Source organism: Myotis lucifugus, unplaced genomic scaffold (genome assembly GCF_000147115.1).
Source record: "Myotis lucifugus unplaced genomic scaffold, Myoluc2.0 scaffold_23, whole genome shotgun sequence".
In the NCBI taxonomy this organism is placed as follows: Eukaryota; Metazoa; Chordata; class Mammalia; order Chiroptera; family Vespertilionidae; genus Myotis; species Myotis lucifugus.
Window position 1 is genome coordinate 6,526,070 of NW_005871071.1, and position 18,600 is coordinate 6,544,669.

An 18,600-nucleotide genomic window follows, 5' to 3' on the forward strand; every position below is an offset into this window, starting at 1 on the left:
ATAGGAGGCATAAATCAGTGAGATTTAAAAGCCACTTCTGATCTAGCTTTGTATTTTACAATATGCATACAACAGGATGGCCAAAAGATCCAGAGTCTTATCTGACTTACTGTGGTTCATCCATCTGGAGGCAGCTGTAAGGAGAGGGCATTAAAGAAAGAGAACTCTGGGATCTCTGGCCAGGCTAGACTGAATGCTGGGAGTCTGGACAGGCACCTGAGGATCATCCACACTCTAACCTGTCGGAAGCCCACAGAGTTCTCTCGGAACATAACATAAAAACAGCAATATCTTTATTTTTAATAACCCATTAGACCAGATTCTTATGGGCCTTAATGAGTAACTTACTCTTTTCATCCCATTCCAATTGTTTCTACTCTTTTTAGCTAATGCTTATCAAATCATTGAATAGTACTACTTATTACTCAGCTATTTAGATAAAAAATACACAGACCAAAGAACCATATAGCTCACTTTGTATTTATTAGATGTTTTAGTGAATTATTTCAAATTACAGAATTCAACTCCAAAACAAGGTAATCAATGGTTACTAAGTTGTTATTCTGTTGCATTTTTCCCTCCTAAAATTTTAACACAGCAAAACACCTTAAAGACATATGAATAGGTTCAGTGCACTTTAGTGGCTCACAATCATGAGACAAAGACCACATTTATCCATAAAAATTAAGACAAATAGCTCGATATTTTAAAATATTAACAACATGAAATAAAATAAAGGAAAAAAATAAAATACTGCATTTTTACCACAACTATTTGGTAGATGATAGAATATTGTTTAAAACAATGCTCCTCTGCAGAGCACAGGTTGTGGTTGGCACGCTTGGCACTTAAGCACTTGGTACCTGCTCAGCTCCCATCTGCAGTTTTTTAGAAGGATCCTTACTCAGACCCACGTTCCCTGAGCCTGCTCTGCCTGCCTCCATAGGGACTATTCTGTTGGGAGCTTGATCCTTCTACCTGCTCTTAAGACTTTGCTGCCTTCCCTTCATTCCCTCCAGATTCACACTTACTGCCACCTGCATTCTCAGCAAAGATGCCTGGCACAAAATTCACACAGGTGAGTAACCCCACCCCCTAGCTTTTATTCCAGATGATGCCCCTTCACTTGACTAAATGATGACTATAAGGTGAGGAGATGATCTACCAACAGCAATCATTCTCCCTACTTTGTAGTCACATCTATAATACAAAAAACGTTAGTGATGTCTGATTTAGAACTTAAAACACTGAATTAGTTTAGACAGAAAATACAGTGCTCTGAAGTTCTTTAAAATCTACTCTTTCCTACTATTGTTTTTAAAACCATAAAAATATAAAAATTGTAAACATTCTACTAAACATTTCAGTAGAAATCCTTTAACCCTACTTTTTATTTAGTGGGTTCAGAAAGAACAAAATAACACCACTCTCCCTTTGGAAGACCCAAAATCATGTTCCCAGCCCTCACCTACCACTGCACGTCTCTCACCACTGGACAATCTATAGGCCAAGCATGTCTCTCATGACAACTGCTGCTGCACCCTTGTAACAATGCAGCAGCTCATTGTAATCTCTCCCAGATCAGCTGTCCTCAGGTTTGCTGGGCACCTTACATCCACTGCTCTACACTCAACCCAGCCTGAGTGACCATGCAAACACATGGAAGTAAGGGCACAAAAAATCGGGGCATCTCCTGTGCCACAAACTGCATCCCTCTGCAAAGTGAGAGGGCACTTCCTATCTCTTTGTCAGAGTAACAGCAGAATCAGGTGGGGGTGCTGCTGACAGAGGCAGGAATAAAGAGGAAGCCGATGATGCAGCCACCAGCGCCCACCACACCTCCACAGACAGCATGTCCCCTTCACCGTGACACTGCTAGGAGCTTGAGGATGAATCTCACCTTCTATTTAAAAGGAGAAACCTACACAGGAAACTCCAGTCACTTTTCATTGCTCTTATAGCAAGATTTTGCTGTTTTTAAAAGCATGAAAGTAACAAGGTATGACATACTTTTTAAATGAATAACTTAAAACTTAATTTTAAAAAATACTGTTTTGTTTTTAGGAAGGAATATGCTAGACACAAATAACTAATGAAATCTATCGGCTCTGGGGAATCCCCTTAGCGTCTTTCAGATCAGCTATGATTAGTGAGATAACCTAAAACCAGAATTCCACACCTAGGCGACACACAGTACCAAGTAACCAGAGCATTAGCTTCAATAACTTAAAACTATATTACCTGAATAGTCTCCATGGTGAAGTGTCAGAAAAAGAGAAATAATAAATATCTCCACAGCACCATAAGGTTTTATAAAATATAATTTCCGTTTTTAACCTTAATGTACAATCTCAAGATTCTGGTCCATATTAGACTGATAATAGTTCTGACAGAGGCCACAAAGGTACAACTATAACATGAAAATGATGTCTTTTACTGAAGACCTGTATGGTATACTTAGTCACTGTTGCGGTGGCATCCACTGCATACCAGTGGATTTAAAGGCCAGGAAAATGGTTTTACCATTTATACTCTAATCACAAATTTCAACTTGCTAAAAGAACCAAAGTGGTAACTAACTAAGAGATTTGCCATAACTAAGAAGTCCTTTTATATGTTTGCTTTAGTCCTTTTATATGTGTGCTCTTGTGGGTTTTGTTTCTCTATGATGATATTTTGTAAATGGCTCTGAGTATTTAACATAGAAATACAGTGATTCATTTTTAATATTAAAAATAAACACAAATGGAAAACAAACTTTCTAGCCAAATTATCTGCACTTATGTATAGCAAGTTATCTATAGTAACTGTATCACAGATTGGATCCCCAATACCCAGCATGCTCATGGATCTTTTGAACTAAGTGTGTGCTGTGCCAACTTAGTTCAACACCGAACTAAGCAAAACATAATTGAAAGTAATGACGTGCCTACCAAAAAGCACACACTGCATTCCAAAGCCAAATGTGAATTAGGTCTGGGGTTTTCAATTCCATGTCTCCCCCACATCAATGCAGAACTCAAACTTGACTTTACTACAAATCGGCTAGCACTAGAGTAAATTTGCTATAAAATTACTTATAACAAAATAAATATTTTCAGTCCCTCTACACTAAGTGATATATAAAGCATTAGCAGTTTATAACATTAGCTCAGGTCACTCTTTAGGACCCAAACATACTGTACAATCCTGAGTAAAAGATTAAGGATACAGTTTCTTGGGGATCTTTCTTGATCAGGAATCATAAAGGAAACACATAATACCACAATTTGCAATTATCCCCATTTTCATTAGAAGTACCATGAATTATTTACTTTGGTAAATAAGTTTATGTATGTAAACCATTTGTTTTGCTGGAGTAAAATATAAGAGCTTCTGCTAGGATCCCTCCATCACCTTTTGACACTGATACAATAAATAGTCAGGAAGAGTAGAGCAGGAGGATCTAAACCATAGGGCTAATACGTCACCATGAACTCGGAAATGCAGCAAACAGGGGATGGATGGGAGCAGCTGACAGGCCAACAGCCCTTCACTGCCTACAAACAACAAAAATTAAAAATTCTTTAATACAAAGGAACTTCAGTAGACAGTTCTACAAAGAAGATACACAATGGCCAATAAGCACATGAAAAGATATTCAACATCACTACTCATTAAGGAAATGCTAATCAACCCCATAATGAAATACCACTTACCACTTCACACCCATGAGGATGGCAATTATCACAATAAATAAATACAAGGGTTAGGGAGGACATGGAGAACTTTGAACCCTGTACATTGCTGATGGGAATGTAAATGGTGCCGTTGCTGTGAAAAACGATATGATAGCCTGGTGTGGTTCAGTGATTGAGCACTGACCCATGAACCAGGAGGTTACTGGTTCAATTCCCAGTCGAGGCACGTGCCCGGTTGCAGGTGCAATCCCCAATAAGGGGTGTGCAGGAAGCAGCCAATCGATATTTCTCTCTCATCGATGTTTCTATCTCTCTATCCCTCTCCCTTCCTCTCTCTCAAAAATCAATAAAAAACATTTTAAAAAATGATATTACTTTTCCAAAAATTACATATAGAATTACCATATGATCTAGCAATTCTACTTCTGGGACTTGAACTCTGATATCTGTACACCTCTATTCAGAGCAGCATTATTCACAGTAGCCAAAAAGTGGAAGCAACTCAAGTGTTCATCGACAGATGAATGGATAAACAAAATGTGGTATATTCATACAATGGAATAGTATTCATTAGGAAAGTTTGACACATGCCATAATAAGGATGAACCTTGAAGATATTATGTTATGTGAAATAAGCCAATCACAAAAGGGCAAATATTGTATGATTCCACTTCTATGAGGTACCTAACGTCAAATTCATAGAGACAGAAAATAGGATGGTAGGTGTCAGGGACTGGAGAGGGAGATGATGAGAGCTATTGTTTAATGGGTACAGTTTTAGTTAGGGGAGAAGGAAAAGCTCAGGAGATGATGGTGGCAATAGTTACACAACAACACGAATATACTTAAAGCCACTAAACTGTACACTTAAGAACAGTTAAAATAGCAAATTTTGTTATGTATATTTTACCACAAAAATTCTTTACTAAAATCTGAAGAACACACTCCTCTAAAAGATACCAATAACAGGAAATATGGCTCTAAGAAATCTGACACTTGTGAGAGCTGATCTGTGTTCTGGTTGTGAGAAAGCCCTCATAAACACGGGATTGCCTTTTCGTAACTCTACAAACCTATAATGTCAACAACATGAAGTCTCAGTTTCTGTTGCAGTGTTTTCAGGGCAGAAGGCAGAGCAGCTTGAGATTCTGACATTTTTACATTTTGCTTCACATCATTTGCAAAGGATAACCAGAGTTTGCCGAAGTCTTCAGTTGAAATTTTTAATGGTCTGAAAATAATGTTTAAAATTAGATTGATGTCCAAAAGAATGAAATAATTCTAAACAAAAAACATACATTTTAAATGATTCTCGGGAATAAAACAATTACTGTAAATCTGGGTCCCACAAAAAATTATGTTTTTAAACTAAATATGATTAGAATGCTAACCATTTTTTCACCCTCCAACCTGAAGCAAGAAATGTTATTAAAGTGCAAATGTTTTTTCAATAAGTCACCTAGTTCTTTTTCTGGGTATTAGCGATTTCAGTAAAATGTTTCCAAGTAATTTCATGAATCGTTCAAATATAACATAAAACTTTTCTTTCATATACACTCTGGATTGGGGGATAAGGAGACACTCTATCAAAGTCATATACAGGAGCATGAATATAAAGACTCAGCACCTTAAGTAAATTAGACCAAGAGAAAAGATTTTAGCAAATGTATGTATTTTAAAAATGATTCATGAGACTGAAGATCAAATAGCTAACACTGTGTATACCGAGATGGAATTATAGAGAACTTTTATGTTCTACTTATATTTTTCTACAGCATTTAAATTTTTATAATATGTATATATCAATTTTATAATTAGGAAAATATTTTTAAAGACAAGGATTTTATTAATAAACACAGAAGAATTGTTATATATATTGTGCTTCTTTGGGTTATGAATGCACACCATGGGAGACACCTCACAGTCAAAGAATGTAAGTTCTTATATAGCAACATGAGTATAAATACTCTGACAGATTAATAGACATGTTATACTGAAAGACATTAAAGAGTAGGCAAAAACTGAAGTAGTGTAACACAACCAGAGTGTGGAGAGTTTAAAAGTTTTACAGACAATCCCTGGTATTCTGCATTCTTGGTTCAAGTAGTCTTCATTTAAAAAAATGTTTGAATACAGCCCTGGCTTGTTTTGCTCAATGGTTAGAGCATCAGCCCGTGGACTGAAGGGTCCCAGGTTCAATTCCTGGTCAAGGCACTGTACCTCAGTTGCAGGTTCATCCCTGCCGGTCGGGGCATGTGTGGGAGGCAACCAATCAATGTGTCCCTCTCACATTGATGTCTCTTTCTCTCTCTCTCTCTCTCTCTCTCTCTCTCTCTCTCTCTCTCTCTCCCTCTCCCTCTCTCCCTCCCTCCCCCCCTCCCTCCCTCCCTCCCTCTCTCCTTCCCCCATCCCTTCCACCCTCTCTAAAAGTCAATGGAAAAAATATCCTCAGGTGAGGATTAAAAAATAAATTTAAAAAAATGTTTGAATACAGTACAATATATTCGTAACACTAAATGAGAGACGAGTTAGGCAGTTTTCAATTATTTTGGTAACACTGAACAGTGCCTAGTATAATGCTAAATACTAATATAATCCTATATAATAAAAGGCTAATATGCAAATCAACCAAACGGAGTAACAACCGGTCGCTATGACGCACACTGACCATCAGGGGACAGACACTCAACGCAGGAGCTGCCATTGGTGGTCAGTGCGCTCCCACAGGGGGTGCACTGCTCAGCCAAAAGCCGGGCTCATGGCTGGCAAGCACAGCAGCGGTGGCAGGAGCCTCTCCCCCATCTGTGGCAGTGCTAAGGATGTCCGACCGACAGCTTAGGCTCGTTCCTCACAGGGAGCGGGCCTAAGCCGTCAGTCGGACATCTCTGAGGGCTCCTGGACTACAAGACGGCGCAGGCCGGGCTGAGGGACCCCCCCCCCAAGTACACGAATTTTGTGCACCGGGCCTCTAATGTCTAATAAAAGTATAACTTTGCTGAGTAATTTTCTTGCAGATCTCTAAAGCTTAATAAAATTTGAAAAGCTTTAAGAAAAGCCATGTGGAATCTTTAAAGTTATTTCAGTTTAAACATTATTTTAATATCAGTTTCTCTCAGAAGTTTTCCAGGATCACCAACCAACCCCAACCTAAATCAGGTCCCATATTATAATTGGTCATTGTACCATTTATTTTCTCTATAATTCACAATTACATATGCGTTGATATGATTGTTCAATGTCTCCTCCCTAGGCTGGCCAGTAGGGGCTGTGTCTGAATTGTTATACTCCCTAGCACCTAGCATAGTACTTCTGTCCAGAGAGGAGGCCCAATGAACATATGCTGAATGACTGAATAACCTGAGTTAACATTCCAGAAAATACTTACCTAATGAAATCTAACAGTGATAAGTTTACTGAAAATTCTAGCTGAACAGCGTGAGTGTTCATCATTTGGTAATTTATAAAACCAGAAAGATTCCCTTCTGTAAAAGGTTTTTCCATCTGCACACTATATTGAAAGTTTTTTGTGTTCTCTGCTTCTATTATAGGCAAGCAGCATCCGGGTTGCTCAGTGATCTGTAGATAAAAGTAACACAAGTATTGAAGAAGGGATCGATACAGACTATCATATGAATACCAAATTTCTATTTAATTGAAGTAAAGCACATTACTGTGAGATGTTAATAACTACATTATGAAGATGAGTAACAACTTCACTTGAGAAAAATTCACTAGCACAGATAATCAAGAACTAATAGTACACATATAAAAAAAATGTAACAAATGTCATTACAATGAAAGCCTCTGTATAATTTGAGAACAAAAAAATATGTATTAAACTCTAATCTTGTGGCTTTCAATCCTGGCTAGCACCAGATCTTTAAAGCTAGGAGAGTTAAAAGATATATACAGGTGCCTTCCCTTTCCATTCTCCACCCTTACTCAACTACTGGTGGTAGAGCTCAGGCAACTGAATTGGGTTTTGTTTTGTTTTAAGTTCCATAGGTGATTCTTATGCAAATCTAGAACTTCTGCCCTGGTCAGGCCAAGGTAATATCCCATTCAACACAATCTAGCTCATAGAAGAAATTAGGTCAGTTTTATGGAATACTGATCTACCGGTCAAATCTCATTATAACTCCACCAAGGACAGCCACATAATAACACAAACAGCATTATTTCCAGAAATCACAATGAGGTCTCTTGGAGCCAGGCAAGAAATGACTGAAGCCTGAACACTCTATGATGCAAAAGCACTATTAATATCTTCACTTTAAATGCCAGGAAACTACGGCACAAAGCAGGTATATAATTTGACCATGGAACACAGCTAAAAAGCAGCAGAAGCAAGATTCAAAGGCAAGCAGTCTGAGTCGAGTCTATATTTGTGCTCTATCAAAACTCATTTTATATAGGGTGGAGCAAAAGTAGGTTTACAGTTGTTCACATGAAAAATAATGCAAAAATTAATAAATAATACAAGAATAAACTCTGCTTCACGTCCTCACAATTGTAAACCTATTTTTGTTCCCCCTGTATTTGTGGCCTTCTCCAATACAACCTTTATTATGTTTCCTTGAATCTTTTGAATAATTTACCCCTACACAAATTAAATAATCTGTCATATCTTGTACTTTTTTTTTTGCTAAAGAGGAAGGAAGAATGTGAAAAAAATGCACAAACCATCAGAAGAGCCAACAGCAGAAACACTAAGTAAGCACTGTACATTTAAGGCAAGAAATAACAAACCATTGTCATACCTTGAAATTTTCTGCAGGAGCAATTTCTAAGTTAACACCTTCCAATTCTGAACCACTCTTATTAGAAACTAACCACACCATCAATAAACAATCATCTTTCCAAATTTTGTAAGAAGACAATGACACGGTTTCAGTATTGCAGACCTCCGTAAGATCCGAATGCATGTGCTCAGTAGTTTCTTCCAACAAAGAAGCTAAGGAGCTTTCACTGGCAAGTGAGGCGGAGGTGGACCGGGGAGGGGGAAACACTTCCATGTCATCAGCAAACAAGGAAGGTGCGGGCCGCCTGCACTCTGAGAGTTTCTCCACCAAGGGCGGTTCTGCGAGTGCCTCGGAACCCAGAAGTTCTGCACTTAGAGCAAATTTCTCTAGTTCTTTGTCTCTTCTATCCCGCAAATTATCCAAGTAGTAATCTTCTTCATAAGTCACACTTGTAGGAGAACTAAAGGAAGAACGGGTCATATTATGAGCATTGGTTTTTTCTCCACTTATGGCTTCTTTGACTTTTGATTTCCTTCTGAACTTGTGAGAGATGGTATCTGCTTTTCCTAGCTGTGAAAATGAAACATAATAATATAAAAAGAAACCATTCTTCTAGTCATGAGTTTTAAACACTTTTCTATAATTTCAAATAAGCAATTTAATAGCTTGCTGAAGTTCTATCTATAAAGCACAGATTAAAAAAGAATCAGAGATAAATAAAATGTTAAGCCCTGAAATTCTGACAGCTATATAACATTGAACTACTAGCTAAATCTTATTTCTCATTTAATAACACATAAAATCAGCCTGGCCATGGGTGGGTGTTTGAGTGTCAACCATGAACCAGGAAATTATGGTTTCATTCCCAGTCAGGGCACATGCCAGGTTGCGGGCTCAATCCCAGCAGGGAGTGTGCAGGGAGCAGCTGATCAATGATTCTCTGTCATCATTGATGTTTCTCTCTCTCCTTCTCCCCTCCTCTCTGAAATCAATAAAAATATATTTTAAAAATAAAAGTAAATAAATAACACATAAAAGAAATGTTAAAAAGTCCAATGTAAACAATTCTAAAAACTTGCTAGATTTCAGAATACTAGAGTACAGAATTGCGCAAATTAAAAAGAGTGAGAAACCCAGCTATTTTTTGTTCTTGAGTTTTCTTATAGAGTTCTCCTCAAACTCTGACTCAGGAATATACAATAATCATGATTTCATGGCCTATGAGTCAATAAACAGGGAAGAAAAACTGGTTTTACCTCAAGAATCAACTGGCAATGGCTGACTGGAACACACAGCAGTAAAGAATTCTATAAGTGACTAGTGATGTTTGCTATGGATTCTAGAGGTGGGAACAGTAAATTTGCCATCCTTGAGCTAACCCTCCTGAGGAATGGCCTGCAAATCTATGTAAGAAGAGTGACTCAAGTGTCCCCTTGCCTCTCAAAGTCCTATCTAAAATCAGTAGAACAGACTGGCACTCACTGCTCTAAGTCTAAGTCCATGCCTACACCTTCCTGGGGGCTGTAACACCACGTGGCTACCCTTCACATGATTCTAGTTTACCAGAATTCTAGGTCCCTGTCCATACTCTCTCATTCTTTCAAGTCCCAACACCTCTTCCAACTCTCAAAAGTAAGGGATGAGTCTGTCTCCTCCCTTTCAATTCAGAAGTCATTACACAAAAACTAACACTGTTTTAAGACAAAAACAAGTGGGGGTGGGTGGGGGAAGGATTTCCATTCCAGTAGCCATGGGACTTGAATTAGACATACAGTAGTCCCCCTTATCTGTGATTTTGCTTTCCATGGTTTCAGTTACCTACAGTCAACATCAGTCCAAAAATATTAAATGGAAGTTTTCAGAAATAAATAATACATAAGTTTCAAATTGCACGTCATTCATAGTAGTGTGATAAAATCTCTCACTGTCCTGCTACGTACATCCCAGGACGTGAATCATTCCTTTGTCTAGCATATCCAGGCTGTATACGATAGCTACCCATTAGTCACTTAGCCCTCTGGGTTATCAGATCAACTGTCTCAGTACTGCAGTGCTTGTAATTCATGTGCCCATATTTTACTTTAATAATTGCCCCAAAATACAAGAGTAGTGAAGCTGGCAATTTAGATATGCCAAAGAGAAGCAATACAGTGCTTCCTTTAAACGAAAAGGTGAAAGTTCTTGATTTAGTAAGAAACAAACAAAAAAAAAATCATATGCTGAGGTTGCTAGGAACAAATCTTCTGTTTGTGAAACTGTGGGGAAGAAAAAAGAAATTTGTACTAGACCAGCCATGGGCAACTACGGCCCGCGGGCGGACCCGGCCTGTTTGAAATGAATAAAACTAAAAAAAAAAAAGACCATACCCTTTTATGTAATGATGTTTACTTTGAATTTATATTGTTCACACAAACACTCCATCCATGCTTTTGTTCCGGCCCTCCGGTCCAGTTTAAGAACCCATTGTGGCCCTCAAGTCAAAAAGTTTGCCCACCCCTGTACTAGACTGTGGTAGCAACTCAAACAGTAAAGTTACAGCTACAGTCAGTGAAAAGTACTTAGTTAAGATAGAAAACACATTAAATTTGTGGCTGAGAGACATGAACAGGAAACATGTTTTAAATGATGGTAATGTGTTGCTCCAGAAAGTACTAAGCCTACACAAAGACTACAGCAAAGGATCCCCTGAAACGAGTGACACCAAGCCATTTACTGCAAGCAATACTGTTAGGCTAAATTTGTTTTTTCTTAGGAGGGAATGAATATCAAGTCTAACAGAAATGGGATCTGTAAAAGACAGAGATACAGTAAAGAATGTAGCCTGGAGTCTGGCCTAGTGTTGACAGGGATGGAGAGAAAATTCCACTAAGGGAGAAGGAGGATGAAAGAACTGGGATCATGTAAAACTGAAGAAAATGTAGCTCTAATCACAATGTTGCACTAGGTATGTTCATCAGGCCGCCAAATGGAAAAAGACATGGAATTTTCAGACACTCAAAAATAGTACCTTGCCCAGCAGGTGTGGCTCAGTGGTTGAGTGTCGACCTATGAACCAGGAGATCATAGTTTGATTCCCATTCAGGGTACATGCCCAGGTTTCATGATCAATTCTCAGTATGGGAAGTGCAAGAGGCAGCCAGTCAATTATTCTCTCTCATCAGTGATGTTTTTATCTCTCTCTCTCCCTCTCCCTTCTTCCCTGAAATCAATAAAAATAAATATATTTTTTAAAAATAGCACCTGCCCTGCCGAAACCGGTTTGGCTCAGTGGATAGAGCGTCGGCCTGTGGACTGAAGGGTCCCAGGTTCGATTCCGGTCAAGGGCATGTACCTGGGTTGTGGGCACATCCCCAGTAGAAGATGTGCAGGAGGCAGCTGATCGATGTTTCTCTCTCATCGATGTTTCTAACTCTCTATCTCTCTCCCTTCCTCTCTATAAAAAATCAATAAAATATATAAAAAAATAAAAAATAGCACCTGCCCTTCTTTTACTACGAGAATAATACATTAGGATAAAAACTTTTGAAAATCACTATAATCGTAATGCCTAAATGTAGTTTCCATTTTTGTATAATTCATTCAATCTCAAAACACTTTTATCTTCTTAACAGTTATAGGCAAGATGTAAATAGAATTTTATATTATTTTTAATATATCCTAAGTATTTTTTATTTTACAATGCAGTAGTTATCATTTTTAATGGCTGAGTAGTATTCTGAGCTAATATAATTTATGTACCCTTTCTCTTGTTAGACACCTAAATTGACTCCTATTTTTCACTATTAAAAACATCATTTTGAGAAGAACTTTTTTCACAGACAAATCAATATTGTTGAACTATTATTGTTGACAGTATTTCCATCAAACCCCTCCCACTGAGAACTGTCCTCCACCTACTGGGGTGAGAATACTCTTAGTTACAGTTATAACTTTATTTGGGCCCTGCCCCTTGCCTAGCTGACTAGACAGACTAGAGAGAACTCCTTACTCAAGCGGAGCCAATTAGATTTTCTCTTTCAGGAATACAAAGGTGTGTCATTGGTGGCTCTGGAGCTGGGAAAGCCATTTCCCACTATAGATAGATAGATAGATAGGTAATGGCCAAGAGCTTTCATAGAGCAAGCTTTTTTATATGAAACAGGGGACACAGACTCTCAGAGGAATATAACTGGCTACTTACCAAATTGACTGTACTTTCTGATCCTAGCCCAACAAATAATGACGATGCCAGCAGCTGCTTTTCTTTCTCCTCTTTAGATTGGGTAAGGACTTGAGATGGGTCCTTTTTTGTTATAGTTGGGTCGACATTCTCTATTATGCTCTCTTGAGAAACAGGCGGAGCTTCAGTTTCATCACCAGTTTTGCTTTCCTTCTTGGGAAGATAGCCCTCTTTCCCCCACAATTTCTGTATACCTTCCAGCTTCAAGCTACTTGTCCTAAGGAGATTGATAATGAAATCAAGTCAATTTAAGTAACTGCTAAGCAATTACTTTCTTGAGGCATTTTTAAAAACCTGTCGTTGCCACGGCCTTTTAGAAACAGGTTTTTATTTTATTTTGTATGCCCAAAGCAAAATCTAGATCTCTAGATTTTATTTTAGTTACAGCCAAACCCCCCCTCCACCATCATTCAGACAAAGGATTTAAGGCAACAGAACTCTAGACATAGTTTAAAATTTAGATCATTTAATTTTCATTTAATTGCTTACATAAGGTGTCCACAAATAGAACTACTGTAAATCAGTTCCTTAACCCCAATGACTTTGCAAAATATCTTCAATTCTGATGAGTTAAACTTAAGTTTTTTAGCTATAATCACTCAATGAAAGAATTAACTCTACATAAATTCATCAAATAAAATCCTGTTGTAAAAAAAAATAATCATTCAAATCCACTCCAATGTATAAACTTACCTTTAATCCTAAAGGTTTTCTTGATATGAACACTAGCTACATTTTCAACCATTACAATGTACCTTTATAAAAATGAAGCGAGGTTTGATTTATAAAAGAAAAAAGATTTTTGAAAAAAACATGAAGATTAGGAGGTTTTTATACCTGAGTTGAAGAAGAATTAAAGTAGGGATTAGAATTTGGACTCACCTACTGCTGTCCCAAAAATGACAGCTATGAATCTGCAGTGTCTAATATAACCATAAGTACAGGCTGAAACAGCCAAAGATTGCCTCTATTATGTTCATATAAGAACTGTGTGTCCTTGGCACTTGGCTCGTTTAAGTAGCCCTGTTGTGGTCCAAAATAGCATTTTGGAAATTTTCACTACAAGATAGGCAGATCATAAAAGAAAGACTCAGAAATGTTTGTACTGATTATTATTCCCTTCTAATTAGTTAGAATCGTGATCACTTTGATTTTCTGTATAATGCCAGAAAACAAAAATAGGTAGTTATACTTCATACTGAGTGAAGAACTAATAGCTATTAAGTACTAATTGGCTGAAAGAAAATCTGAATGTTAATAAAGAATGACCTACAGGGAATCAGTCCATTCCTCCTCAATAAATTTTGCTGCTAAATGGTCCTTTACAAGTATCTCCATTTCTCTCTTTCTTTCAGGTACCAAAGAATTTTCTAAAAAGTTATTAAGCCCAGCCAGGGTGGCTCAGTGGTTGAGTGCCCACCTATGAACCAGGAGGTCACAGTTCGATTCCCGGTCAGAGCACATGCCTAAGTTGAGGGCTCAATTCCTGAGGGGGTGTACAGGAGGGAGCCGATTGATGATTCTCTCTCATCCTTGATGTTTCTATCTCTCTCTCCCTCTCCCTTTCTCTCTGAAATCAATAAAAATATTTTTAAAAAAATAAAAATAGCCTGGCCAGCATGGCTCAGTGGTTGAGCATCAACCTAGAAACCAAGAGGTCATGGTTCGATTCTTGGTCAGGGCACATGCCCAGGCTGGGCTGCAGGCTTAATCCCCAATGGGGGGCCTGCAAAAGGCAGTCTATCAATGATTCTCTCTCATCATTGATGTTTCTATCTCTCTCTCCCTCTTCTTTCCTCTCTGAAATCAATAAAAATATATTTAAGAAAATAAAATAAAATAAAAAGTTATTTAAAAAATAAAAACTGTTATCTATCAACCTCTTACAAGAAAACTGGCTGTCCTTGCATGAGCAGATCCAAAAGTGCTCATGGTAGCCACTAAAATGACCCCCAGTATCTCTAGGGTGCTCACCAGCAGCAATTCAAAGGGATTCATAATGTTCACAGCAGGATTATAGAGCTTCTATAACCCAGTTTACCAAGACATATCCTTTAATGATTTTTTTTAAAAGCAAGTCCCCAAGTTTTACTAATAAATGATTCAAATACTAGTTTTTTTTAAAAGGCAGGTGTTTTGGACACCAGGATGCTCCATACAGATCTCCCTTCAATGCAGAACTGTACTGTCCCTGCTGTTGGCAGTGCAATCCCTCCACTGCCTTAGGGGCAGAGGGCCACCTCACCAAAGATAACGCTGCTTCCAGAGCAACCCGCACGCAGTGACTGATGAATGTAAGCACAGAGCCCTGTCCACCCATTTTGTCCACCTGAGGATAACTCTGAAGGGCCATTCTAGCTCCAGAGCTCCCCATGGGGTCAGTAAAATCTGTCATTGCACTGCATGGCATCTTAACTACTTCCTCTGCCCAAACCTGCTTCTTTCCCCTTCCCTCCATAGGTATTGAACTAAGGGCACTCCTTAATATTCTACACGCTAAATTCCACCACACTGTGTGCTTCTCAGGAAACCCAACCCCCAACAAAGGGCAAAACGAGAAAGGGGAAGAAAAGTAAGCCTAAAAGTAGCCTTGAGCTATTTTAAAGGTTTTTCTCATCTGCACAACATGCTTCTCATCAACATAAATTTTCTCTGTCATACATTATATACAAACAGTCTAAAAAGCAGACAAGTAAATAAGAGAGCAGCATAAAGCCTTCATATACAAAATATGATATAAAACATACTGTAAAAAATGTTTTTAAACATGAGTCATCTTGGTCTGGATTTGGATAATAAAAAAAAACCTAATACAAATGGTATACCTTGTATTATTTTGACTCAGACCATTCAAACACAGAAGTAAATTCTGGCCAAGCAACCTTCAAAAGACTGGGGACATATTTTACACTCAGCTCCAGGAATTCCCATTTGAGGTATGGTGCTGCCTATAATAGGACTTAGGGTAAGAAATTCTCAATTGGGCTGGCAACTGCTTTGCTATCACCTTGCCAGAGACTACAGAAGAGTGACAGTCTCCTCCCTAAAGCTGATTCACCTGGCCAATTACCACAGAGGTTTCTAATCTGAAATAATGAGTGAGCTGTGGTCCTCTTTGGAAAAGAATTTTAAATGCACCCTTGTGTTCCATTTTATGGTAATACAGCATATGTGTAATTCCTTCGCTGCTTTGACAAATGCCCTTTCTCTGAGAGTAATACATGTTTGCACATAGAATTTATAAGGCCCTGTTTAATATTTAGTTCAATACTAAAAAGCAGATGCTGTCAATTGTTGTGCAGTAAAGGGACTATGTCTCCTCCCTGGGTTTGGAGCGTTCTTGTCTCTCCTTCCCTTGCCCCTCAGTTCCCTATTTGGGGCACTTAATTGCTATCACCTCCACTATCACATGCCTACAAACCATACCTGCTTTCCATGCTTGGAATGCCAAAAATTAAATGTCTGAGAAAGAAATGGGTGTCCACAGAGCAGGAAAAAAGGCTAAGGAAGAGAATTTGAACTTATGCCACTTCATTCAGCATATCATTCTACATTCCTCATGATCTATGTGTTTTTGTTCTGAGAAAAACTTCTTACAACCATCTCCCTGGAAGACTGACAAATGTAAAGATGAACATAAAATAAGGTGAATGACTCCTTAATGAATATATGAAAACTCAAAATTCAAATGTCATCTTTGAAAGTTGTCACCTTTGAGATTTTATCACATTTATTCCAACAATGCTGCCATTACTCAAAACACTTGAACTCTTTTAGAAGAAGCTCCTACACAAACAAGAAGGCCATTTTCATTTACTTCATATCACAACAGAATAGTGACCAAAGTCACCCAGATTGATCAGAAATTTTCTTTGATAAACTCAGCTTTTGGATAATGATAATGATGACAGCTACCATTTAATAATCACTATGTACTCAGCTATATGAGGCACTTTGCATAATTATCTCATTTAATTTAATCATCTTTCTGAGTAATTTATTTATATTTCCAAAATCAAAACCTACTTAAAAAGGTTATCATTTGGCTGCACATAAGACATTTAGACATCTGTATCACCAATTTTCAAGGAAAGGAACTCTAAAAGCATTTTGAGTAAAGCACACAACTTCCTCAGGTGAAGTCAATCACCTTATTTTATGTTCATCTCTATATCTGTCAATCTTCCAATGAGATGGTTATGAAAAATCGATTATGAGAAATGTAGAATTATATGCTCAATATTCACCTGGGTATACAAGTTGTGATATACTTCTTTAAATATATTATACACACACATATATATACACACATATACATACAATATGTAGTAATAATACACACATCATTACTATGTGTAAAGGTTGTATACATCCTATGCTATCTTGGAAATAAGCAAACACTCTCTCTCTCTCTCTCTCTCTCTTTTTATTTTTATTTTTTTGTTGATCCTCACCCAATGATATTTTTCCATTGATTTTTAAAGAGAGTGGAAGAGCCCTAGCTGATTTGGTTCAGTAGATAGAGTGTCAGCCTTCGGACTGAAGGGTTCCAGGTTCTATTCTGGTCAAGAGCACATGCTGGGGATGTGGGCTCGATCCCCAGTAGGGGGCGTGCAGGAGGTAGCCAATCAATAATTCTCATCATTGATGTTTCTTTTTTTAAAAATATATTTTTATTGATTTCAGAGAGGAAGTGAGAGGGAGAGATAGAAACATCAATGATGAGAGAGAATCACTGATTGGCTGCCTCCTACACCCCCACCCCTCCCCACACCGGGGATCGAGCCCACAACCTGGGCATGTGCCTTTGACAGGAATCAAACTTGGGACTCTTTAGTCCGCAGGCTGATGCTCTATCCACTGAGCCAAACCAGCTAGGGCATCATTGATGTTTCTATCTCTCTTTCCCTCTCCCTTTCTCTCTGAAATCAATAAAAATATATTTTTTAAAAAGAGAGAGAGAATGGAAGACAGGGAGAGAGACAGAGAGAGAGAGAAACATCGATGTGAGAGAGACACATCGATTGGTTGCCTCCCGCATGCACCCCGACCAGGGCCGGGGATTGAGCCTGCAACCGAGGTGTGTGCCCTTGGCCAGAATCGTACCTGGGACTCATTAGTCCATGGGCTGGCTGATGCTACATCCACTGAGCCAAACCAGCTAGGGCGCAAACTCTCTTAAAGTGTAAAGACATACTGTATCGTATCAATACTTTTTTGAGAGCAAGAAATAGAAACAACAGCCCAAGCAGAATTTATCTTTCAGGACCCCCTCTACATTTAAAGACATTTAAATATTCCCATGTTCTCAATTTTAATAAGAAAGGAACTTACTCTTTCAGCCCTATTTCTGCACTGTTTCCAGATATATCTGAACCCAGAGAAATGCCAGCAGGAGACTGTCGTCCAGTAAAGCCAGATGAAGAAAAGGAGAGTCCATATGGTTCAAAATTGAGAACTAGAAATTTAAAACAATAAGAATGGTTCATATTTAAAACAAAGCCAAAATTATTTTTAAAAGGCAAAAATTATCAAAGTTACCATCATTACTAAAATAAAATAACTGAAGACTAGAATCCAGTGATAATTTTTAAACTGGAAGGGAACTTGGAGATGATCTAACCAAATATTTATAATAATAATAATAACAAAGCAGCTATGATTTATTTAATACTACTACAGTCTTCATACTATTAGCTGATCAAAGACAGTACTTCATTTTTATCATTTTACCTCCCTTAGAACCTAAAAAAAAAATTCAATTAGGAAAGACAGCTAATAAACCAGATCTACTAAAAAGTTGCTGCTCTCAAGCAAAAATGTTTAAGCAGCTATGAACGAAGAGATGACTGCATTTTGCTTAACAAAATGGCACATTCCTGTACTAAACAGACTGACATAGCCCTCATTGTGAAATCTCCCTTCCCAATGAGGAACAGGTTTACTCAGGTTCGGATTC

General features: G+C 38.0%; 1 protein-coding gene across 6 annotated transcripts in view; it reads right to left on the reverse strand.

The window, feature by feature from the left end:
• Window positions 1–464: 464 nt before the first annotated feature.
• AP4E1 (adaptor related protein complex 4 epsilon 1 subunit) overlaps window positions 465–18,600 on the reverse strand; it is a 62,839-nt gene continuing 44,703 nt past the window's right edge. For 5 of the 6 annotated variants that reach the window (XM_006085963.3, XM_014453448.2, XM_023751646.1 and 2 more), the window contains 6 exons: window positions 17,976–18,099; window positions 12,603–12,858; window positions 8,441–8,992; window positions 7,066–7,256; window positions 4,754–4,911; window positions 465–3,539 (listed from right to left, as the gene is read on the reverse strand). In XM_006085963.3, coding sequence (XP_006086025.1) covers window positions 3,379–3,539; window positions 4,754–4,911; window positions 7,066–7,256; window positions 8,441–8,992; window positions 12,603–12,858; window positions 17,976–18,099 — 1,442 coding nt within the window. In that variant the 3' untranslated portion in view covers window positions 465–3,378. The remainder of the gene's footprint in view (window positions 3,540–4,753; window positions 4,912–7,065; window positions 7,257–8,440; window positions 8,993–12,602; window positions 12,859–17,975; window positions 18,100–18,600) is intronic. The other variant, XR_002828534.1, reaches the window with a different exon arrangement.